Raw genomic sequence first — 24,830 nt, forward strand, 5'->3', positions numbered from 1 at the left:
AAGGATCTATTTTAGGCATCTTGGGGTATCCCTCGTAATTCTAAAGCAGACATGAAGATTTTCCAAGAAAAGTAAAACATCCAGAAAAATAAAACATCCATCCAGAGAGATGATCCAATGCTCGCCAGCTCAGAAACTTCGGTAGCACTGTGCAAGTCCAGTTTCTTCCTGGCCACCTGAGAGGTTGGTGCCAATCTTTCTTTTTCATCCTAGGACACTCTGTTCCCAGCACCTACACACACACCTACACACATTGCCACCATCTAGTGTCATGGTGTCTGAATCAAGGGAAACAGGATTCGAACACGCGGAAATTCAACAAATACTTAGGGAGTGAACAACTGAATGGGACCGTGATGGTTGGGGAGGTTGAAAGGATCCATTGAGAATACTTATAAAGGGCTGGGGATTTAGCTCAGTGGTTCCAGAGCCTGACTCGCAAGCGCGAGGACCTGAGTTCAATCCCTAGTACCAAACAACAACAAATGAATACTTATAAATATATACTGAGACCATTTCTTAACTAAAGACACATCTCTACTCCTGAAAGTTTTTCAATTGTTCAGGCAAAAAGGGCCAAGACAGACCATAAATCAATAACTCCATATCTGCATATGAACCCAAATTGCAAAGTCACTTACTCCCCCCACCTGTATATCTAAATAAATGCTATTCCTTCAACATCGGCTCCTTGGGAGGTCTTCCACAATTATTCTAATCACACTGTCAATCATCACAGTATGTTGGGTTGGAATTCCATCTCTGGAATTTACCTTAGGAGTCAGTTTACTCTATGGCTACCCCTTGTTTTTAATCCAAAAAAGACAATTTAATTTGATCGATCTCCTTATCCCCAGGCATGGTGCCAAACAATTTCAGGTTATTCCAGAAATCAAATGAGCTCTCAAAGGATGCAAACTTACAATTCGTTAGAACATTTAAAAGCTCTGACAAAGGTCCCCAAAAGGAATCCCAAGCATGACGTGAAGACGGTAGCATTGTTGGGTGGATGTGTGTTTTACTGTCAGAGTCAGGAGCCCCGCAGGCATGAACTTACTTGGGTCAGATCTGGTAAGTCTCATCTGCTATCAGCAAAGAGCTTGACACCTCTTGTTCTCTCTCATCGCACGGTGGCAGGATGGGTCAGATGCTCACCAAATGTAGTTCCTCCTCTTCCCAACTACCTGCTGGCCTGCCCTTCCAGAAATTTTCAGCTGGATAGACTGTGTATCCAGCTCTGGGCAACTGAGTGCAGGCAGAGATAACATGAACCCTTCTAGACCATCCCCTAAGACTCCCCAGACTGCCCTTGGGTCCCTCACTTCTTCCACCTGGATGCTGAGAATTCAGAGGAAGGTTCTGAGGGCAGAGGTGTTCTACCTACTAAGCTGAAGGAGCTTCAGTCCCTGCATGTCCATATAAACTGTCAGAGTTCATTCCCTCTGACTTGCATCAGACTGGAACATGGCCTGACAACAAATCTACAGCATTAAGTAACTGAGATTTGGCGATGCTTGTTACAGCAGCACACCTACCCTGACACGGACTCACAGATTTACACAGAGCTGCCCATGCCAGAGCAACCCAGTTAGAAACTGGGAGCACCTTTTATAGCATCTGCCCTTGTGACTTCGAAGTGGGTTTCATATTTGAAACCAGCATTGGTTCCTCTGTCTTCAGGTCGTCATATGTATGGTTTATGTCACGTCACACAGGCCAGCACACCCCAGCTCCTTCTGCTGGCTGCTAGAAACAACTGCTAACCTTTTAAAATGCCACCCATGCTCAGGGCTTCCCAAGTGAACCTGATGTGTACCACATGGCCCACTGAAAGGCAGAAACAGCAACACACACACACACGCACTCACAAACATGAAAAAAAAAAAGCTGAAAGAAACTCAGGCTGGCTCTTATTTTAAACCCCGTTTAGAGAACCACTCTGCCTCAGAAGGTAGCTGTGAACCCCTCAATTCACTGACTGGTGGGAGTACCCACTGCCTTCCACCCAGCCCAGCTGATCAGAGCTGAAGGACAGGGAGGACACCAGCAGCACGCTGTGAGATGGGCTGCCTTCCTGGGAGCACAGCCAGCTGGGGCTCCTGACACTGGGGTGGGGGGTCCTTTCTTACCATCTGCTCTTTCATTGGAGTACCATCTTCTCCCTGAGAAAACCTCATCAAGAATCAGGAAATCGAATCCCTCTATTTCCTGCCTTACACTGACAAGTGGCCTGCATTTCTGCTTTTTAGCTCCCCAGCCAAAAGAACCTGGTACAGCTCCCACATGCAAGGTGCCAAGCAGGGAGTGATGAGCAGACTTCTGCTATTCTCCTGCCTTCTGAGTGTAGAAAAACCTCAGCAAGTGCAGCCACTGCGGCCAGTCCTCTCCTCTTGGGCACCTGTACACACGCCAAGGGAATACAGCCAGGCAAGGAGAGGGTTGTTTGCTCTAGACTAGGCCTTGTTGCAAAAGTCCTGCACAGTGGGATCAGTTTTTTTGGAATTCAGGGAAAAGACTGAGGGAGGAGCAGTGCAGGGAAGTGGCCAAGTGAATGTGACAGGCCAAGGGCTTAGGCTGGTGCCAGGTTGGGCAGAGCTCTGTGGGTGTCCTGGCTCAGATTTGGACATGGTGCAGATCTCCTGCTGGTTTTGGCTGGTGAAGGTGTCCTGCTAGGAGGCCCATGAGATACCGAGTAGTCTCTTGAAGCAGCAGGACTCCACTCTGCTCTGAAATTTCAGTGCCAAGCAGCACTGAAGATCTCTTTTTGTTTTTTCTTTCTGTGTTGCCTGCAGTAAGCAATGCAGAATTAGCAGGGGTGGCTCTCACAGCATTATCCCCTCTATCTCCTTAAAACAAATGAGTCTCACTTTATTCACCACTCACAGCTCCATGTTCTGACAGTAGGAATTTTAGTCTCCATTCTACTAAGAAGGAAATACGTTTCAGAGAGGTCAGAAGCCTGCCCAAGATCGCAGAGCTAGTAAGTGGCAGAGCCAAGTGCACACAGATTTTGTTCCCCAAATCCCCTGCATTTGCAACATTAACCTCCCTCTTCAGTGAGCCCACTTAAAAGTAACCTGTAGGAAGAGGAGTGATTAGGTTGAAGGTGTCTATCCAACTTGGTCCCAAACTTGCTTCCTCCAAGAAGTCGCCTTGCTTCCTTCCTCACTCATCTCCTCAGCCTGTGTAGATCATTCTGCAGCAGGTGGTTTGGCTGAACGCTTTGGACTGATGTTCCAGCCATGCACTGTGCGCAGCTCCACGGTCTCCACAGTAACTCAGCTTCCAAGACAGGTGTTGTAGGCAGAACATTGCCCTCCCAGGATGGCTGGGTCCCAATCCCCTGAGCCTAGGAATGGGTGATGGACCTGGCAAGGGGAACTGTGAAGATGTGATTAAATTAAGGATTTTGAAATGGGGAGATTGTCCTGAATTACCAAGTGGGTCCAATCTTATCACAAGGGTCACAGAAGAAGAGGGAGGCAGGAAGGAGCTGTGGCGGATAAGCAGAAGCAGCAGTGAGTGTGACTGTGTGAGGCTGGCTTTGAGGATGGGTGAGGTCGTGACCCAGGGATGCAGACAGCTGGAAAAAGTCAGAAAAGCAAGGAAACTGGTCCTTCCCAAGACTCTAGAAAAAATACCAGCCCTTCTGACACCTTGGTTTTGGCCCGGTGAGAACCACTTTGGACTTCTGCCCTCTCGAATGATGAGAGGACACATTTGTGTTGTCTTAAGCCAATGAATTTGTGTTAATTGTCACAGCATAAATAAGAAAGTAATTCATCAAGTGTGTGTATTTTATTCCTTTCCTGCCTGTCTCCACATGGCCTCCAAGAAGCCACTCTCACAACCTACTGGTGCCATAATGCCCAGTATACAGTGGGGACTTGGAGAACTTCAAGTGACTGTTCCCTGCTACCCCAGAGGTCCAGGCTTTCCCCCAGTGTTCCTCACTTATCTCAGCAGTAGGAAGCCCCTTGCTTGCCCACCCTCCTATGTCTCTATCATAGCAAAGAGAGCAGAAATAGTCAGGTACGCATCAGGGAAAGAGCACAGATAAATCTGGATTTCTGAGCCTGGATCATGATTTACATTTTGAAAGGAAAAGAGGCCAATCTGATCGGCTCGTACTTGAGCCAAGTTCATTGCGGGGTAGGGCCCTGAGTTGAAAATTAATGAATAAGTGGTCACTACATGCTCTCTGTCCATCCATTACTGGGTGACAAGGCAGGTTGATCACTCTCTCTTTGGGCTCCTGCTCCTTATCCAAGTGTCAAGGAAGTGAATTCTCAGACTCAAGAGGAAGACGGGTAGACAATAACGGTTTCGTGCCAACCTGCTGACCTTAGCTGCATTCTCTACTATTACTCTTAGTCAAAGCTTTGCACCTTTTCCTGGTATTAATATACAGACCGTCACCTTCTTTCCCATCCTTAACTATATACCCTTGGAAACCCAAAGAGAAAGAAGAATCTTCAAGATGGAATCTTGAACTTCAAATTCTACATGGACTTAGAATGGTTTGTACAGGACTCACCCAGTTGCATAGGTTGGAGGACTTGTTAGCATAATTCCCAGAGACAGCATAGAAAGTGGCCTCTACTCTGGGTCCCAGTCTTTCAAGAAGGCTCTGGGATTGGCCTGTAGTACTCAGCCTAATCTGGCTGGGAAATTCACTTAATGGCCTGTGATCACATTTTACATAATAAATCTGAGGTTGGTAAGATGTACCTGGCACAGGAGAGGCAGTTTCAGGCATCTATCTATAAAGTTATGTGTGCAGTTGCTCCAGCCACAGATAGATGAATGGTGGATGAAATGGAAGTCGAGCAGATGTGCAGATGGGTGTATCAATGAATGGAAACAAGGGACGAGTGGGTGGGTGGGTAAATGGGCAGGCCAGTGGGTGAGTGATTAGGTAGTTGGTCAGATCACTAGATGAATCATTTTAATAGCTGGTTTAGCCAGAAAGGAGACATTCGTGTTCCCAGAAATCCTGATACAACTTTCATTCATTCAGACATCATCAGCTACAGCTGTGGACTTCATGGGGAAACTTTCAGGCCATGAGTCTGCCCCACCCCCACCCCTATGTATCTCAGAAAGTGCTACTGGTCTCACTGCTAGACAGATTGACTTTGCTGACATTTTAAAGGCATCCTTTAGCTTCATAAAACCTGCACAAATGATCCAGTGACATGCATATGGTGTCTCTCTGATGACTTGCATTTACTACTGATCTTGATAAATATTCTTAATGTGCCACCTCAGGATCTGTCTGCCCCGCCTGCCTCAGAGGCTGAGGCCACTCTTTCCATCTCACTCACCACTGTGACAACCTGTTATGGGTGGGTTCTGCAGAACTGCTAGACACTCACACACGTGCAAAGCACAAAATGCAGGAGTAGTCAATGTCTTCTCAGAGCTAACCTCTGACTATAGGAAAAAGGGACCAGGAGCTAAATTAGGGCCCTACCCTTTGTCTGGAAGAGGGTCTCGAGACAGATGTCCCTACAGTCTCAGAGTAAGCCTTTGGGTGTACATGGTCCTATGTGGCAGCCAATCTTCCTTCTCTACCTCATGCTCCTTTTTTCTCACTCCAGTTTCCCTGGATGCACTTTATAAAGTGGTAGTTTTGTAAACTAATTTCTGGGGAAGCCAGGCTTACACCTGATTAATACTAGTTACACAATGTAGTTTGGGTTAAATATAGGATGTTGGCCTCATTAGAGCTTCAGCCTGTTTAGCATCTGCTGTGCACACTAAACTGTGAACTATTCATTTTGGTGTCTCCAACACTAAGTATAATGTTGGGCTTTAAAAACAATCATGCCCCATTTGTTTCTTATTGTTTTCTATAAAAGTAATCATGTTGGTGTGTGCTCTTCCTGGATATCTGACTCATCTTACTTGTATGGTTTTCAGCCTTGGTGCTATATTTTTCAAACTCTCGTGGTGTTCAAATTCAGTACCATCTTTGCCAGAGAGGTTCCATTTTTAGCTTGTGCAGAATTAAAAACAAAGAGCAGATTCAGTTAAGGTTTTGAGGCACAGTGGGAAGAAAAAGATACCCAGTGTGTCCTGAGACTGTTTCCTCATCTGGCAAAGCCTTTATAGATGTGATGAATTTAAGACTCTTGACATGAGGATTAGCCTGGATTCTCTGGGTGGAGAGAATGCAATCTCAGGCATCACTATGAAATAGAATATTTTGCCTAGATGTCCCTCCTAAGCCTCATGCAGCCATAGGTGGGCCTTTTTGAAGGTGGCTGGATTTAGGCTGTGTGATGCTGAGGTTAAGGGTACATGATTATTAAATTAGCCCACTGACTGGTTTAGCATAGTTCTGGGTGTGGATAATGGGAAGGTCCACCCTGGGTGGGTAGCCTAAAAGGGATAAAAGGGAAAGGCAGACTGCTGCTGCTGCTCTTGCTGCCTGCTGCCTGCCATGCTATGCCAAGGACTGTTTTTCCTCTGCGATGCCCCTCTGCCGTGCCTCCTTGCCTTGCAGCCAGCCAACTATAGACTGAAAGCTCTACGAACACTGAGCCGAAATAAACTTTTCTCCCTCTGACTTTCAGTACCAAGTATTTTGCCTCAGCAACTAGAGAAAGTAACTAAGACACAAAGACAGAGATGGTGTTTACATGTACAGAGGTGAAGGCAACGAGAGGTGGAACACAGAGAGATTCAAAGATGTTGGATATGAAGATGTGGGGTGATAGAGCCTCAAATCCAAGAACACTGATAGCAATCACTGCAAGTTAGAGGAGCCCGCTCACCCCAGCACCTAGAGAGAATTTGGCCCTGCCGACATCTTGATTTCAGCTCAGTGAGGTTGATTTCAGACTTCTGGTCCCTAGAGCTACAAGAGAATAAATTTCTGTAGCTTTTAAGCTAACCAGTCTGAGTGATCTGAACTCAAAATTTGATGTCTGTATATTATAATGGAAATAGTTCATTAAATTCTAATGTTGCTCAGTAATCTGGTATTTAACCAAAGCTAGATTTTGTGAACAGTATCATAAACAAGAATTGTGTTCCAGGAAAGAAGGTTAGGAGCTAGTTGGCTTTTCACCATAACCTTCACAGCCCTTATCCACTTCTAAAGCTTTCTGTTCAAAAGATCAATGATTTTCAAAATATGCTCAAGGACCACCGGCACTGAATCACCTGTGTTGCCGTGAGGCCCATGATTCCACCCCAAAGTGTGAAAGGCCTCAGAATGAGGTGCAGACACCTGTACTTTGCACACACATCCCAGATGGGGCTCAGCACACTGACTCAGGAGAGGCTACACTACAGAGGAAGGCGTCAGAGGTGACCTAGTGTCCTTCCCTTTATGGCTCAATGGCAACACTACTGACCCTGGGCAGGGTGGTGAACTTAGGGGGCAGCCATCATCCAGAACCCTGCTGCTTGTGTGGAGTGCTACAGTACCCAGTGCTCATGGTGGGTACCAGGCTGAGCTCATAGACGAACCAAGAGTCCTGTCCCTTTATGCCAATCATGCCACAAGACAGCTGCAAAGGCGTTCAGGGAGTCAAAGACTACAGATACTTTTGGGAACATGAGTTGCCATGAAGCCATTCATGCTAAGTTAAGCTTTTAATTAAAATGACTTTCTCCAAACAGGAATACTTACAAAGGTATGTGCCCTTAGAACCTATGATTCTGCTTTTGGGAATTTATCCTACATATATGGTTTCTGATTGTACACGTGCATAAGATTATTCACTGCAGAGCTGACAATAATAGCAAAGGAGCACAAAGAATGAAAACGTTCATCACTCTGGAGCTAGTGAAATAAATCGCAGCATATTCATACAATAAAAAAGAATGAGGAAACTGTATAAATATTGATAAATAAATGTCTCCAAGATAGATTGGTAAGGGGGGAAAAAGCAAGGTGTGGAATGTGTGCATAATATGCCACCTTTGTGTATGAAAAGGGAATGAAAAGAATCCACATTCCCATTTGCTTAGTATTTTCATAAAGAAATGCAGGCCTTGTGGATGAGAACAGCAGTTACCTCTGTACCAGGAGATAGGACTGAGCAGATGGGAACAGGATGGGAAGGAGACTTCTTACTCTTATTAACATTACACCTCAGGCCTTGGAGCCATTTGAGTGTATTATGTATGTAAAAAAAGAAATAATGAAATACAATTAAAAATAAGCTTTATTGTGTTGCTTAAACCAAGCATTTTGGTTCGTGTTCTCCTCCACACCTGTTTGTCCTGGTGTCCCCTGAGAGTCCCGGCATCCCAGCTGGAGCTCTGTGGCAGGGTGCCCGGTTCCAGAGGCCTCCCAATTCCCAGCACTCCCCTGGGCTAGCCGAGGATCTGGGCCAGGGTGCAGGCAAGAGTGGCAGTGGGAAGCCAGCCATGGAGTTTCCTGCTGGGGAGACGCAGCACCTCAGAGGTTCTGAGGTGTGGGCCCCCTGTGTCCAGGGAAACAAGAGTCCCAGCCCAGCTCCTAGTATGGGGGCAGCAGCTGCTCCCGACTCAGGAGCCAGGAGCAGTGGTAGCGATCCCGAGCTGCGAAGTCTGCATTCTCCTGGGTGAGCTGAGTCATTGCCATGTCCACCCTCGCGACAGAGGGTGCCACAACGATCTGCTCCTGGGGGGACCGCAGGCTCCTTTGGGGAGAACAAAGAGGATGGTGAGACAGAATGGGGAGACCAGGCTACTTTGGGTAGAGAAATTGCTTGCAAAAATGCCAGCTGTGCCAATGTTTAGTGTGCACTTAAAATTGTAAATCTAACTGTTGAGAGCTATGTGAACAACACGTTGTGGACTCAAAGTATGAAAACTACAGAGCATCTTCCTCAGTTTTCTGGTTGCTGAGACCAATACCTGACTCAATTTAAAGGAAGCGAGGTTTATTTTGGCTCAGTTTGTAGAGGTTTCAGTCCATAGAGCACTAGCTCCAAGGCAGGGTGGGGCAGAGGAGAGCTCCTTCAGGCACCTCAAGGTGAACAGGAAGCAAAGAGTAAGGGAGGAGACAGAGAAGGAGATACATCTTTCCAGGCCCAACGCCCAGTGGCTGATGAGGCCCTGCCCCCCACAAGCAAGTCAGCTGTAAGCCCTGCAATCCCATCAGTCACCTTCCAGAAGCCCTGCCTATGATCACATGAGGCTCTGGGGGCACATCTGGCTGTAAACCATAACGCAGAGGATACAAGTAAGGAGAGAGTGTGATGTTGACCCTTCTTAAGTAGAAAAGCAAAGAACTGTACTCACCTGACTGGAGATAATCCACAAAAAGAGATAATAAAGGATATTTGACATAAACAAACAACAAATAGTAAGACAGTTCATAGAGACCTAACTATATTATCATACTGAATATAGATTGCTGGGCTCTCACTTTTCTTTTTTCTGTCAACTGAAATAGCAGAATGAAGAAGCTGGAGAATTGAAAAGAGTGGAAAAAGGAACCTCCTTGATTCACTGGAAAGAAAGATGCCTGAGGAACGATTTCCACAGAGCTAAGGCTAACTCAGCCAGCTGCAAAGAGGTAAACTGCAGAGACTTTTGTCCCCAAAGAGGCCTCAAGACACAGAGAGAGACCCGATACAGATGCCACTGTCACAGTTAGAATAAGCTGTAAAGACAAACATTAGGGATACAGGGGAAAGTACTAGGGGCTGAACGGAGTGAGGAAACTCAGACTGGCAGCCAGGGCAGTTACAGAAGGCTAATCCGGGTACCACTCTGTTTCTAATCAGCTCAGTGGCCTCAGGAAGCCTCCCCATCTCTGTGTGCCTCCGTTTTCTCATCTTTCCCAGGCTCTTTCCATGTTCTCCAGTCTGTGCTGGGTTCTCAAACCCTCACTGAGGATTGCTCGGTTAAGACTTTACTCTAAAAGAATCAGCTATTTTACTAATACCATAGTAAGGTTCAATTGTTTACATCAGGAATATACTTTAGAGTCATAAAAAGGTAGAAATATAATGTCATAAATCTGTAGAACTTAAGCACAAACCTAACTGACTCTCTGCAAAGTGTCCAACTACAAAAGTTCAGGTCATGTGGCTAAGGCATTCCAGACATTTATTGAGGACATATCCAAATTATACCAGTCAAGAGTTTCTGAACACTGAATTAACTTCTAATAAGGGTTGAATCTTCAAAAAGTAAGATCAAGACAAAATTTCATATAGTCAACCAGCCTATGTACATTTTGCCAATGTACTTTTTTCTGCTAACTTAAAAAAAAAAATAGGTGAAGCCATTATATTCTTCTATGTTCAGGGAAATGACATACGGTACTTCACTTTCTAGCCTAGAATGGTTTAAGAATCCTCAGGTGGACTGTTGCTTGAGGTTACGACACAGCCAAGTCCTTCTGCTCAAACACATTTTACTACTTTATTATTCCTTTTTAGTTCTGAAGGAAATTTGGGTTTTGGTTGAGGAAAAAACTCAGAACTACAAAATAGAAAACACAAGAACCAATTTCTATTGTTGAAGGAGTGGCCATTTCTTGGTCCTTTCCCCCTCTGGAGTTACCCTCACAAAATCCTGCCCTGGTGAGGCCAGTAAGTCTGCAGTTACATTAGAAGAGCCCTCTCCACCCACTTTCCCAGCCCAGAGCCTGACACAGGAAGGTTTGTGGTGGGCACTGAGGTCTACTCAAACCAAGTACCGTCCTGTGCAAGCCTCTCCTGATCCATTCTGCCTTTACACAGGGCAGCAGGGGCCTCATGGCGAAGCCCAGGCATTCAGAGTGCAACCTAAGAAGCAGTGACCTCCCAAGGGCATTTTTAAGCTGTAAAACTGGAAATTACTAAATTATTCTTGTAAATGAGACCACACCACATATAACCACCCACACATCATTTGCAGCTCAAGAATCCATAGGTATTTTCTACACAGAACTGTTTCCACTTAAGCTCTGCTTTCCCTCAGGACTAGGTTGTTGGGGAAAAGAGATCAGAGTGAATATGTGGTGACCTGAGTCACCCAACCTCGCCTCAGACTGGATGAGAAGCAAGGGGGCCACTGCACCCTTTCCCCGGGTCCACATGCGACAGCTAGCCCAGCCCACTGAAGCAAATGGCAGGAAATTCTCCTCCCACACCCAGACCTCATCCCTGCGCCTTCACAGCTCCGACTCTCTTGGTGTTCTCTATTATCCTGCTCCTTTTTCTTCCTTATCCTGCGCCTTGGCACCAAGGTTTCATTTTTTTAGGCCAACTCGAACATATTGGCAGCAATTAAAATGAAACAGTTCCGGAGGTGGGTGGGATGATGGTGGTTGTGTGACAATGTGATTATGTTTAACGCCACCATACAGTACACTTAAGAATGGTTAAGACAGTGAAATGTATGTTATGTGTATTTTGCCAAAACAAAAAAGCTTGCATCTGGGGTCAATGGGCAAGTAACCCATAATTTATTAGCAAAGTCTGGGCAAGGTGGGTAGAAATATTGGCAATGCAAACCAGACACCAAGAGTTTCAAAAGCAAACTAACAAAATGAAATGAATAAAGACTTGGTTTGGTTCTGCCTGGCTTTGCCCAGCCTGCAGCTTTGGCTCCTCACTGATACTAAAAGGTGACAGAATAAAGAGAGGAATTCATCAGAACCTCAAGGCTTGAAAAGGTAAAGAAGCTCCTAGAGTGGTGGAGAGGGGAGAAGATTAAGGCCACATGAAAAATGGCCTCCTCTCTAAGGCCTTCCATTTCCTGTGTGTCCTGCCAGCAGGTCCCACTGCAATCCTCCGGGATCCCTGCTTCACTTCTGTGTTTGGCCTCTGAGCTGTTGCTACTGCATGACGCCAACTACCTCTGACTTGAGATGGGGGAACGTTCGTCCTGGCTTCACATTTCCTTCCTCGGCTTTAATCTCGAAGGTGATCAGGTATCAGTGCTAATGAGCCTCAGACTGTGAACTGCGAGAGCAACCCTGCTGGCCTGACACGTCTGCAATCAGATTCTAGACAAAGCCTCTGTTCATGTGGCTGGGGACAGGACAGGCAGAGGGCAGGAGCCAGAGGAAGCCGCTAATGAGCTGAGCCAGGGCTGGGGCGGGGCAGTGAGGAGCACAGTGGGAGCCTCCCTGAAGTTCTCAGCTCTCAGCTTTCACACCACAGTTCAGGCTGAAGCTCAGCCAAGAATGGGGCCCCCTCAGCATCAGCTGGGACTCTGGGACACCCATCCACAGTGGTGCCAGACCCAAATTGGCACAGACCTGAAGGAGGGGAACAGACGAGACCTCATCCATCTGAAAAAGCTGAAATTGGAGGCTGATCCTGCAGGGAGGAGAGACATAAATATTTATGAAGGCTGCACATAGGCATCCAGAATCTCAGCTTCAGTGGGGTGAATGTATACCTTCACACACACACACACACACACACACACACACACACACACACACGTGCGTGCACACACTCACGCACATGCAGAATAAGCACAAATACTTTTTTCCTTTTTCAGTCTATCCAATTCCCTGGATACTCCCTGACCATAGCCTACCAAAGACTTTGTACCCATATGTAGTTTCCAAAAGTTTATTTCTAAGCACTAAAAATCCCAAGAAAGAAACTGGATACAGTGTTATAAAGAACAGAGTAGGCAACTGGTGAACCACTGTCTTAGGAAGTAAAAAGTTTTTAAATAATATTTATTCTTAGATTCATACTGGTATGTGTTAAATACATGCTATAAAATCCTCTGCTGGGCCAATATTCTTTAAAAAACAGGGAACGTGTCTTTTTCATCCTTGTAACCCTCACAGGATCTGACACTTAGGAAGTTTTCGACAGCTGTTAAGTGAATCAAATAGCTCACCGTGTAGAAATGTTAGTGTTGAAGTTTGAAGTGAGATTGTTGTTGTCAGTGATCTAACAAACCTGGTATCAGGCACATTAATTTGAATACGCTTTTAAAATCTTTTTTTTTAATCCAGTGTCCCTTTGGTGAGGGTTTACAAATCAAAAAACAAAACAAAAGAAAACAAAAAAGCCCTCACATCATAAATATAACCTGAGAAAAATCAAATGCAGTTTTAGAAAATGCTTTTCTATTTTTTTTGAGACAGGGTCTCACTATGTACCCCAGGCTGGCCTTGAACTCGTGGCGATCCTTTTGCCTCAGCTACCCCAATGCTAAGATTTTAGGGCTGTGCCATCATGCCTGGCTACTAAAAGCTTTTCTAAGATTAGATATAGACATACTATATAGATGATATTGGTTAGATCATGCTCAATATGTGAGCAGGAAGTTAACATTATTTTAAGAACTTAAGCTAGAATTTGGCTAGTGTCAGCATCATGCAGCTGATACCATCTCTACCTCGTGTCATTTAGGATTCTTAATGTTAAAGTAAGCATAACTTTAGATTTGCACTAGTATTTGTAATTGTGAAGAAAAGACCCCTACTACATTTAGAGAATGGGTAAACAGTCCGCCAGAAGTCAAAAAGTAGACACATTTTATTAACAGCTCCTACTTATGCGTGGTCGTTTCAACTTTATCTAAATTTCAGTTGATTTTGGTCTGAAATTTTATTTTTCACTTTTCTGTGATCAAACTAGTTTTTTAAATTTCAGAAGCATTCCTTGCTATAATCTCTATATGAATTATATTCTATCCATGAAATTTGCTGATATCAAACTTTTTCTCACACTGCTGTTTTTCTAAATCATTATCTGTAGTGCATGTGTGACTTGGAGTATTTGGACTACATTTTTTTCAAAAATAAACATGAAAGCAATCTAATTTCTGTAGAGGCAGAGAGACATATACAAAAACCCAGGGCAAAAACACGAAGGACTGTCGTTGTTAAATCATCTCATCCTTATCTGTGGCTGATGATGTGAGATCATCACATGTTTATCATTCACCATGTACTTGAGGAAACGTACCCTACTGTATCCCTATGAAAGTGTTACTCACGTTTGCTGACTTTGTCCCCTTCCCAGAAACAAAGGCTAAGATGCTAAGTTCCCAGACCACCAATCAATGAAACAGTTAATTTTAGAAACCAGCTTACCCTGATAAGTGTGAAGCACATCTCAGACTCACCCGGCACCTTGAGCAAGAGCTATCTTGTATCAGCACTCTGCTGCTAAGATGGTTTCTCTTCTGCTTTCTCTGTATTTGCCACATTCTGAGTAAACGTTCACTTTGTACTATACTGGTTTTGACTCCCCAACATTCTCAGTAAGAGCCCCACTTCTCCATTCTTTGCTGAAGTTAGGGCAAGGACCGGATAGGGCCGAGGGCCACCCAGAGACCTCCCCGCTGGACATAATATTCTTAAGAATTCTTAAAATCCACTTGCCTGGATTATTCTGTTCTATGGGATTTAGTCAAAGCTTGAAACGAATTGCTTTATTTGAAATTGGAGCAACATAGAATTTTCTGAAAAGGGCTCTCTAATCTATTTTTAAAATAGCTTTATTTTTGAGGAAAAATATACAATAAACTATATGCTAGGATGCTTATGTGTCTTCCAAAGTTGGTTAGTTGGGAACTTAATCCCCAGTGTAGTAGTGTTCAGAGGCAGGATCACAAGCTTAATGCCAACCTCCTGGGAGTGGGGCAGTTACCTTGGGAGTGGGTTCCTGGTAAAAAAGATGAGTTCAAATTCCTCCTCTCCCATATCTTTCCCCTTCTCTCCCTCCCTCCTCTTCTTCCTCCTTTTCCTTCCTCTGTCTCCTTTGGGCTTTTATATTGGGTTTATATTATATTGGTTCTTTTATTGTTTATCTAGTGGTTTGTAGTAAATACCTTAAACTTACCATACTCTGTACCTTCAAGTGATAGTATAGAACCCTTAATTTCTCACCTAGTTTATGTCCTGCGCACTAGCACAGGACATTTCAAGCTGTCCACTTCGTCAGTAAACGTCACAGAACATATATTTCATTCCACCTGGGCCTTGTGGTAGTGTTGCTATTCATTTTCCTTCTACTGCCAAATCTTATAAACCTCGCAATATTTGTATCATTTTTCAGTCATTGTTATTTAGGTACCTGTCACATGGTATTTTTCCTTCCAGACCATAAGCTTCTTGAAAATGGCATTTACATCTGAGTGAATGTTTGCATTTAACAGATATTCAAAACACGCCCCCCCCATGAATGTTAAAGGGGAAAACAAATGGCACAGACACTTACCAAGGTAGAGTCCTGGACTGGTCTGGCCAATGTAGAAGTACAGAGCAGCAGCAACACTCATGCTAACCAGGGTGTAGACCCACTGGATCACAAACATGATGAGAAGGGACCCAATTGCCTGTGGGACAGAGGAGGAAGGGCTCTGAGGGCTCTCTGCATGGCAAGCGAGACCCCAGTGCAGGCCTTTAGAACCAATAGTCTCTCCCATCAACTTCTGATCTCTGTCAAAGTCTGAATCATTGAAGTTTACTCATAATCCAAAAGACCTCATTGACGCAGATATTTGGAAGACCCTTTCGAAAATAACACTTTAATCAAAACTACCAATAACCAGATCTTCTGTCTTAGCTGTTTGTCCCATTCTTCCTACAAAAACAAATTAGCATAAAACATATAACACAGGGGTTATTAGATACAGTTATTTAAAAAATAAACATTTGATTGAAATAAGTGGTTCATTAAATGTAAATTTCACCATATGTTGTCTCATCTCAATTCTGATGCAGTAGGGAATTGAATCACATTGCTTTTAGTTCGGTCCTCTCCCTCCCTCAAGTCACACATGATTCCACCTCAATTACTTCTCAAGGACAGTTCAGATCAAGCTGAAGTTACTCACTCCTAACAGGGAGACCCAGGGGTTACACATGTGGATGTAGAAAGAAGTTGATCTCCTCTGGATCTCTTGTTCCTGGAGTTTGGACTTCTGGAAGAAATCTAAAAAATCAATTAAGCCAAATCCCTGGTTATCATTTTACCTTTATAGTTTGTGCTCAAAAAATATGGTCAACAGCTCCCCAGCTCGCTATTCTCCAGTACCAAATTTCTGCTTTAGCCAAATTGCCTCGACTGTGCCCAGCCCTCTCCTCTTTGCTGTGTGTCCCCATCCTGTCTCACACACCAAACTCTGTTCTATTTTTATAAGCAAATGCCTATGAGCTGCTCTTACCTAATTTTGTAACTTAGCCTAAAGACAACTCCTGGCACTTGCTCTTGGAGTAGAAAGAAAGAAGGGCTGATGGCCTCCTACAAGCCAAGGATCTGAAAAGAAAGGGAGGGGAGAGATGGAAGCCCCGCTCCACAGGCCTACCACACATCCATCCATCATTTGGGGGAACTAGGAGTTCAGATCACCCCTCTTTCAGATGAAAGGGTGTGGAATGGAGGTCCTGAATAGTTGGCATCCTTGGCCACAGGTGTGAGTGTGAGGGATGGTGGGCCAGGATGACTTGTGTCTGCTGCAGGATGGTTTTTGCTACCATCTGAAGCCATTTAACAATATGGTCTCACCACCGTGAACACCACAAAGGTGTCCCAAATAGATGATATATTGGGTTAACTTTGCTGTACATTTATACTTCATGTCAACACTAAAGCTCTACAGCTTCTGCTCAGAAAATATGGTCAACAGCTCCCTAACTCACTATTCTCTGCTTTAGTCAAATTGCCTTGAATGTGCCCAGCCCTTTCCTCTTTGCTATGTGTCTCCACCCCGTCTCACACACCAGTCTTCTCCACCTCAGTTGCTTCTGATTGGTTGGTCCTCAGAATCCATCTGGGATCCACTCCTGGTGCTCCTGCCCCTCTGCTTGCCTAACTTCTATTCATCCCTCAGCTCAGTATCACTTCTTCCCAAAAACTGGTCCCCACCACAAAAGTTTATTATCTCATACCATTAATATTTCTCCATGACCCATCCCTCTTTCTTCACAGAAATTATTATTTGTAGTTGCATATTTATTTATGTGTATCTAGGTCTACTGGATTGTATCCTTCAGGGGCAGAGGGTCCACATCAGCCTGGGCCTAGGGCTTGGCAAGTAGCTGGCAGTTACTTTGTATTCCTGGTGCAACTCTTCTGTCCTCTCTGGTCACTGATTTTCTGACTCGCTGCTCTGAAGTGCGCACCATCAGATAATCTCATACCCTGCCCTTTATCATTATGGTCCTTCACGAACTTCCTGGTCACTCCTTCTTGTCTTGTTAAAGATTTCAGCTCTGCCTCCACTTCTCTCTCTATCTCCAGCCCATCATCATTCCTGATGACTTTATGGTGACTTCTACAAAACCCACTCAATGTCCTGCTCTTTCACAGTCCCTTGAAATCCTCACTCCAACAATCAGTAACCCCCTCCTCCTCCCTCTCTGCCCCTGTGTGTGCATGTGGTGCTGGGGGTCAAATCCAGGGCTTTGTATATACTAGACAAATGCATTACCACTGAACTATACTCCTACCCTCAAGTCACACGTGAAGTTTCTTATTACCAGTATCTTATATTTCTTTACTCATGACTTTAAATCATCTATCCTCAGCCCATTACCTCCTTAAAACAAAAGTAGGTAGCTCTTTTGCTTTGCTGTCCCTCACTCCAAGCATACATGGTCCACAGAGGAACCCTAGAATGTTTTTAATCCCCATCATCTGCTTCCTGTTTTCACCAATTTCTTACCTAGTTTAAGTCCTGCTACAGTTGAGATCTTAAGTGTCCCCCAAGGCCCATTTATCAAAGGTCTTGCCCCCAGGGATATGGTGGAGACTTCAGTGGGAGGTATCTTTGTCATTAGGGTCATGCCTTTGAAGGAGATTGTGGGACCCTTCACATTTCTCCTTCTATTATGTCCTAGCCATGAAGTGGAAGGTTCTGCTCCATTGTGCACTCCCACCATGATGTTCTGCTTTGCCACAGGCCCCAAAACAATAAGGTCAATCGACCATGGACTGAACCCTCCAAAATGAATCTTTTCTTTTCATAAGTTGGTTAGGCATTTGTTATAGTGATGGAAAACTGACTGATACATGTTTCAAAGTGCATGACTACCAGTGTGCTCTTGCATATATGTCCACTTCCACATTCCAATTTTCCTCAGGAGTCTTCCACTAGGCAACTCATTCTCCTACCCTCTGATATAACAAAGAGAACTTTCATATTCTAATCACCAGGGCTTCCAGACCACTTGTGTCTGGACCCTCTACTCTTCCACCTCTTCTCTTCTTTTATAGCGGATGAAACAGACCCTGCTCCTACCTCAGATTTGTCTCTCCACTGTGGCCTGGATCCCAACCCATTTGGGAGTTTTCTCTCACATCATCAATTTTTCTAGCTCTACTAAATCCTTCTTGTTATGGCTTAAATGTGAAGTATCCCTCAAAGACTTATGAGTGGAAGGCTTGATTCCCAAACAGGAAAGTGAGGCCTTTGGAGAAGAAAGTGTTTGAAGAAGGGAGTGATTGTGTGTCAGTGCTGAAGGCTGAATCCAGGGGTGCTCTGTCACTGAGCTACCTTCAGCCTTTTCTCCTCCTTCTCCTTTTCTCCCTTTTCCTCCCTCTTCCTGTTCTTCTTCTTCTTCTTTTTTTTTAGACAGATCTCACTAAGGTTGCCCAGGCTGGTCTTGAATTTATGACTCTCCTGCTTCAGCTCCCTGAGTAGCTGAGATTATAGGGATGTACCTCTGATCTTTTCTTTGAACGAAACATTTGACTGTCCGTTTGTCTGCTCAAGGTCTCCTCTTAGTTGGCTAATAAATATCTGAAGCTTAACATGACTAAAATAGAAATCTATTCTGCCCAAGTCTTCTTCTTCGGAGTAAATGATAACACGATGTATGCACATATCTGAGATTCATCCCCACTTCTCTTTCTCTCATGCCTGTATCTATTCTTTCTACAAGTGCTGTCAATTCTACCATGAAAATAAATTGTGAATATGATCACCCCTTTGGGTCTCCACTGCTCCCACCCTTGTCCAAGCCACTTTGTCACCTGCGCTGTCATTTGTCCCTTTGTTTACTGCCCTGAGCTCCTGTGGTAGATATCACAACCGAAGTACATTCTTGCAGGCTGGTCTGGTGATGTGGTGAAATTCTCATGAAAAGAGCGTAAACAGAGGTTTTAGGAGACTGTGTGCCTCTTCTCTGTGCTGTTTCCTGCTCCTTTCCTGAAATCTGAATGTAGTCACTTAGCCTTGACCTTACACTTGGCTAAGTCCTAGGGGGTCACAAATTCAAACACACACACTAGTTCCTGAGCTAATGCATGAAGGAGAGATGACTTAGTATTGTGCCACTACATTTTTGGTTATTTGTAATAGCAGTTTGGCCTCCCCTAGTTAATATACTTCCAAATTGACTGTGGCTCCCCTTTTATCTCTATCCAATCCATTTCTCACAAAGCTGGTGATCTTAGAGCCTGAATCTGAGGACACTGCCGCCTAGCTGGAACACTCAGTGGCCCCCACACAGCACTGCCCCCCACTTTCCTGGCCTGACTCTTCTCCTACCTCTCTCCTCTCTGCCCTCCAATCACTGCTGGGCCTCTGTTGTTCTGGAATTTGTCAGTCCACCCCTACCTGCACCTTCAGACAAGCCATTTCATCTGACTGAACCCTTCTACTTCTCTGCGGGGCTACCTGCTTTGCCCAATTCAGTTCTTTGTTGAAATATTCTATTCCTGGCATAGTCTTTCATGATAAACTCACCTGAAACAGCATGTATCCCTCTCTACTCTACTCCCTCTCTATCCCATTGCCCCACTCTATGACTTTTCATAATAGCTATCACTTACTGGCATTACAGTATAGATTTGCTTGTTTGATAGGTATCTTCCCCTACTAGAATAGGGCCCTGTGACAGCAAAGGCCTAAATCTGTTCAGCACATTCCTCTAACAACAGACAGGTGCTTGGAATGTCAATGTTCCATCCATGTGGCGGAATGAATGGACCATTCCACTCCCAAAGAAATCTTCATCTTCTAATGCCTATTTGAATTCAGTTTTTTATGCATCCATACCTGGAGGGGAAGTATCATGTTTTACATCTCTAATGACAATTCTAGGCATCTGGAAGTTTGTGCATAAGAACTTAATAAAAGTCTCCTTACTAATTATGGATGAAAATAAAGACTGCCAAACACCATTGGCTTGAATAATGGCTCTATTACATTTTTTAAATAATGGAAATTCTGTCACAATTGTTATTAGTTAGACCACATCATTTAAAAATGTTAAATGTATGATTCATTTTTTTTAAATCACAGACTTAATGAAATGCAGTTGTCCCTTTACTTGTTTTTTTTTTTTTATTTTATTTTCAGTACTGAAGATTAAACTCAGTACAGGCTGGGCAAGTGCTCAACCACTGAATTACACTTCTAGCCCCATTCCATATATTTTAAATAAACACATATTTCTAAATAGCCAAAACTGAAAATGTGTGCTGCTACAGTCTACATAGAATCAAGTTTAAAGCCCATGTGGTATTTTATCAGGTTGATACTATAATTTGCTTAACCACTTTCCAAATGCTGAGGGTATAAGTTATTTCTAACCTGTCATTAGCACAAACAATACCATGACCATCATGTACATATTTTTTAGCTTGTTGTTTAGTTTTGGGTCATTTTCTTGGTACACAATTCTCTCCAAGTAGATTTACTGAATTGGGGTAATTATCTAATTTTGTATTTATTGGAAATCTTGAAAGATCAGCCTCTTAAAAAAGGATGAAAAAGTGGGACTTCTAGCTACAGCAATGTAACGAGGTCAGTAATTTTTTTCTTCCCCAAATAATTCTAAAACTAGACAAAATAGAAAAAAATATCCAGCCCCTTCAGGGTTCCAGAAATTTACCCAGTCAAGATAACAAGTTGAGAAGGATTTATTTTTCAAAAACTGCTGGAGCTGAGGGTAAAGCAGTGAGAGTCTGTAGACTTCCTGCCTGGGCTGCTCCGGTCTGTGCCCCAGTTCTTACCACCATAAAACTGGTAAAAAAAAAAAAAAAAAAGTTGCTTTCTGCCAACAGAAGACAAACAACTTGGAAAGGGAGCAGAGAGTTGGTTCCATGAGTCAAATATGGTGAACACAGTAAAAAAAACCAATGGGTGTAGCTTCTTGGTCTTTCAGCAAAGATCAAGTGTTGCATTGATTCTTATCAGAAAAATGGGTGGAGAAAATTGTCAGCTTTGCTAGACTGAGGGCGCAGACCCAGCTAGGGTGAGCAGTAAAGGGGAGATGCTGGAAATGGGAGTGCTGAAGAAGGCTGGATGACCTCCCACAAGCTCCCATGGAAGGCAGGAAAACAATCCTGTGACTGGGGAGGCCCAAGAGACCTGGCCAAAAGGAAAAGCCAGGGGAGACCAGGGAACTGGCTGCAGCCTTGGTCATGCTTTCCAACCCGCACACAAGTGCACTGGCAGAGACAGAAGCCTTACGGATTACAGGGGCACACAGACACAGGGAACTCCTATGGCCAGGCTAAAAAAGTAAAGATGGGAATAAAAAACTACCTTCAGATACAAGCAGCCACACACCACAGGAGAGACATATCACAGAGTTCAAATGCAGGTAACTTGCAAATGAAACCAATGTACAAAAACTCAGAAGTATCCATCAGAATCAAGAGCTGCTGCAATATTCTACCTACACCCCCCAGTTTTCAACCCCAAATTACAAGACATGTAAAGAAACAGGAGACTGTGATCCATGCTCAGAGAAAAAAATTAACCAAAAGAAGCTAGTTTTGCTATGCCTACGTGGTATGTGTAGCAGATAAAATAGCCATTATAAATACAAGACAGATTAATTCAAATAATTAAAGAAAAATACAGTGTCAAGGACTAAAGGAAAATAGTATGACAATGACTTTAAAAAATAGAGAATATAAATAGGGAAATATAAACTATAAAAAGAACCAAAAGTGGAGAAATATGAACTATAAAAAAGAACCAAAGGAAAGCTATACAATTAAAAGCCAGACCAAGGCAGGTGTGGTGGCTCACACCTGTAATCCCAGCACTCGGGAGGCTGAGGCAGGAGGTTGACCATGAGTCTGAGGCCAGGCTGGACTACACAGCAAGACCCTCTTTCAAAACAAGCAAATGAACAAACAAAAACTCCAAACAAACAAACAACCCCATAACAGAGATGAAAAATTTTACTGCTTGGGCTCAACAACAGATCTGAGAAGAACGTAGAATTGGTGAATTTGAAGATGGACCAATAGAAATTACCCAAAGTGAAGAACAGAGAGGGGAAGGTGGGAGCCTCAGAGACATGGAAGGTGATGTCAGGTGCACAAACCCAATGTACATGGCAGCCCCATAGAGGCTGGAGAGAAAGGGCAGAAAAAACATGAAGTAATAATGGCCAAAAGCTTCCCAAAGTTGACGAGAAACTTTAATCGACAGGTCTGGAAAGAATGTATCAGTTATTATTTCCTGCAAAGTATACATACACCTGATTATCATAGATCTACTATTTTTATATTTTAAAAATTTTGATAATAGTTACACAACAATATCTTAAAAGGTGGTTTAATCTATCTTCACTTCTCGGTGCCTACTAGATACTCAGAGCAAGTAGCATGTACTTGGTATAGTGGTTAGGAGCACAGGTTCCAACGTCAGAATGTGGGTTCAAATTCTGAATGTCTTACATCCTGAGCAAGTGTCCAACCTCTTTAAGCCTCAGTTTTTTTTTGTTTTGTTTTGTTTTTGCCTCAGTTTTATCATCTGCAAGAAACAAGTAACAATGTCTAACTCTGGGTTTAAGGATGAAATAACTCATATCAAGGCATAATCTCTGTGCTGGCCACACATGGCATACTCAGCAAATGATGGCTATTTTTAGCTACTACGAATATTAACATGTACGAATAAAAGTTAGTTTGTTGAATGAACACATACGAGACTGAGCACTGATCTTTTCAGATGTGCACTGTGTATTCATCTCTCTTGACATGTTTTAGAAAGAACTTGGATTTGACCTTTCTGGTTTTAGAAACACTGTGCTTTCGAAGGTATGCTTTTATCAGTTGTATTTGTCAAAGTAATTGCTTCCTTCTGTGACACTGTTGTGCAAATGTTTTTTATTTCAATTTAATCAGTTCCTTTTCATCTTTGACGATGTGCAATGATAGCAATATCTCTCTTGCACAGCTGTTATAAATAAGGAATTCATGTGTACATAGGGTTTAAGTACAGTCTCAAGAATGAGAGCCAGTTGCTCTCAAGAATAATTTATTCAATTATGACTTGGTTTTTCATCATTTGATGGCATCTGGTTTGTCAAAAATTAGGGTCTTATAATAGTTTAACTCTTCCCAGACTACCTCACTGATCAACGATTTTATTTTTATTTTTTAGCCATATCTGTTCAACTGCTCATCAACCTACAAAAACTTTAGTGCACATTTGCTGAGTTTCATGCTCTGGGTGCCCATGAAGGCGAAAAGCTGTGGTCTGTGACCACAGGAAGCTCACAGGTAAGAGGAAAAAAACAAAACAAAACTAATACCTATTTTCTTTAAGATCGGAAGATGAGCAAGCCTGTACATAAATATATAAGCAAATGTGACATAAATACATGAAACAATGTGATATTTGATATCACTAGAAAGAATCGAATATTATGGCTATAGTATAGAGGAAAACAGGGAGGCCTTTTCAGCATAAGTCAGATTTTTCCAAATGAAAGAAAGAGGGGGTAAAGAGGAGACAGACAACAACAGGCAAAGACAAGAAGTGATGTGCTCAGAAGCTGAGTTGGATGTGGCTGGACGTAGAGTGCAGGGCTGTTAGAAAAGCAGGCTAAGAAGGTGGGCCGGGGCAGGATTGTAACAGACTCTGGACAGTAGGTGCTAGATTCTAGCAAAGGGTAAGTAAGGGAGAAAGGTCACTCAGTGGGCAACACAGAGGAGGAACAGGAGAGGGGTGAGGCTGGGGCAGAAGATGAGGTAGGAGACTTAGCCAGCATCTGGGCGTGGGATGATCCTGTCCACGTCATTCATGAAACATTGCAGATTGGCCGCATGCCTCTCCTGGAAACTCACTGGGAACACAGAGAAGGCACAAGACAGGAATAAACCCATGCAAAAAGAGGAGAGGGGAAAGAGAAATAAGGCTGGAAAGAGGGCAAGGAGCCCAGTGACCGCAAAGCAGAGCAGAAGATGGCACTGGGCTAGCAGCTGACAGCATCCACCCGCCCCACATGGTAGACCCAGAGCTCCAGACAGGAAGGACCGCAGCCTATGAGCCGGCCATGCCAGGACCCGGTGCCAAGTCTTTCACCGCTGTATACCAAGACCCTCCCCTGCCATCGGCCAAACACCAGCCCCTCTTTTTGCTTAGTCCCCTGCAGAAACCCAGCCAGAAATGCCCGGGCGTGGCACCCCAGGCACAGTGAAGAACTGGGGAGTTGAGGGCCCAGATCCTAAACAAGGGGACCCCCCTATGCCTTTATCTCAGCCTGCTCCCAGTATGCAAGCAGTCAGCTGTGTGTGCCCAGGCAAGCGATGCAGGGCTCTGGAGGAACAGAAGAGCCACAGAGGAAACCTGCTGGAGACCCTCCTTCGGGGTGGGCCAGTGAGGGGACCAGCTCACTCCCAACCATGCTGCAGTTAGCCACCTGGTCAGCAGGCCCTGCCCATTGACAGGGGTGTTCTAAGCAGCTGTGAAGTGTATCATCCCTCTCCTGGTGTCTGTAGGGAAACTGCTTTGAGGATCCTGACAAATTCTAAATGCCACAGAGTTCAGGTCACTTACACAGGAGCTGTGGTATTTGCACATAACCTACACAAATCTCTCCATATATGAATCACCTCTGGATTACTCAAAGTACCTGATACAGTACGAATGCTACATAACTACTTGTCAAACTGTATGGTTTAAGGGATGATTATAAGGCCAAAAAGAATGTATGT

At 43.9% G+C, this 24,830-nt stretch overlaps 1 protein-coding gene across 1 annotated transcript in view; it reads right to left on the reverse strand.

Moving 5' to 3' along the window:
* Positions 1–8,196: 8,196 nt before the first annotated feature.
* Positions 8,197–24,830, reverse strand: part of Slc12a8 (solute carrier family 12 member 8) — a 139,175-nt gene continuing 122,541 nt past the window's right edge. The window contains exons 10-13 of the mRNA XM_010618253.3: positions 15,757–15,854; positions 15,138–15,255; positions 12,203–12,263; positions 8,197–8,642 (exon numbers count right to left, since the gene is read on the reverse strand). Coding sequence (XP_010616555.1) covers positions 8,480–8,642; positions 12,203–12,263; positions 15,138–15,255; positions 15,757–15,854 — 440 coding nt within the window. The 3' untranslated portion in view covers positions 8,197–8,479. The remainder of the gene's footprint in view (positions 8,643–12,202; positions 12,264–15,137; positions 15,256–15,756; positions 15,855–24,830) is intronic.

Source organism: Fukomys damarensis, unplaced genomic scaffold, assembly GCF_012274545.1.
Source record: "Fukomys damarensis isolate Sample0158 unplaced genomic scaffold, DMR_v1.0_HiC HiC_scaffold_24, whole genome shotgun sequence".
NCBI classification, from domain to species: Eukaryota; Metazoa; Chordata; class Mammalia; order Rodentia; family Bathyergidae; genus Fukomys; species Fukomys damarensis.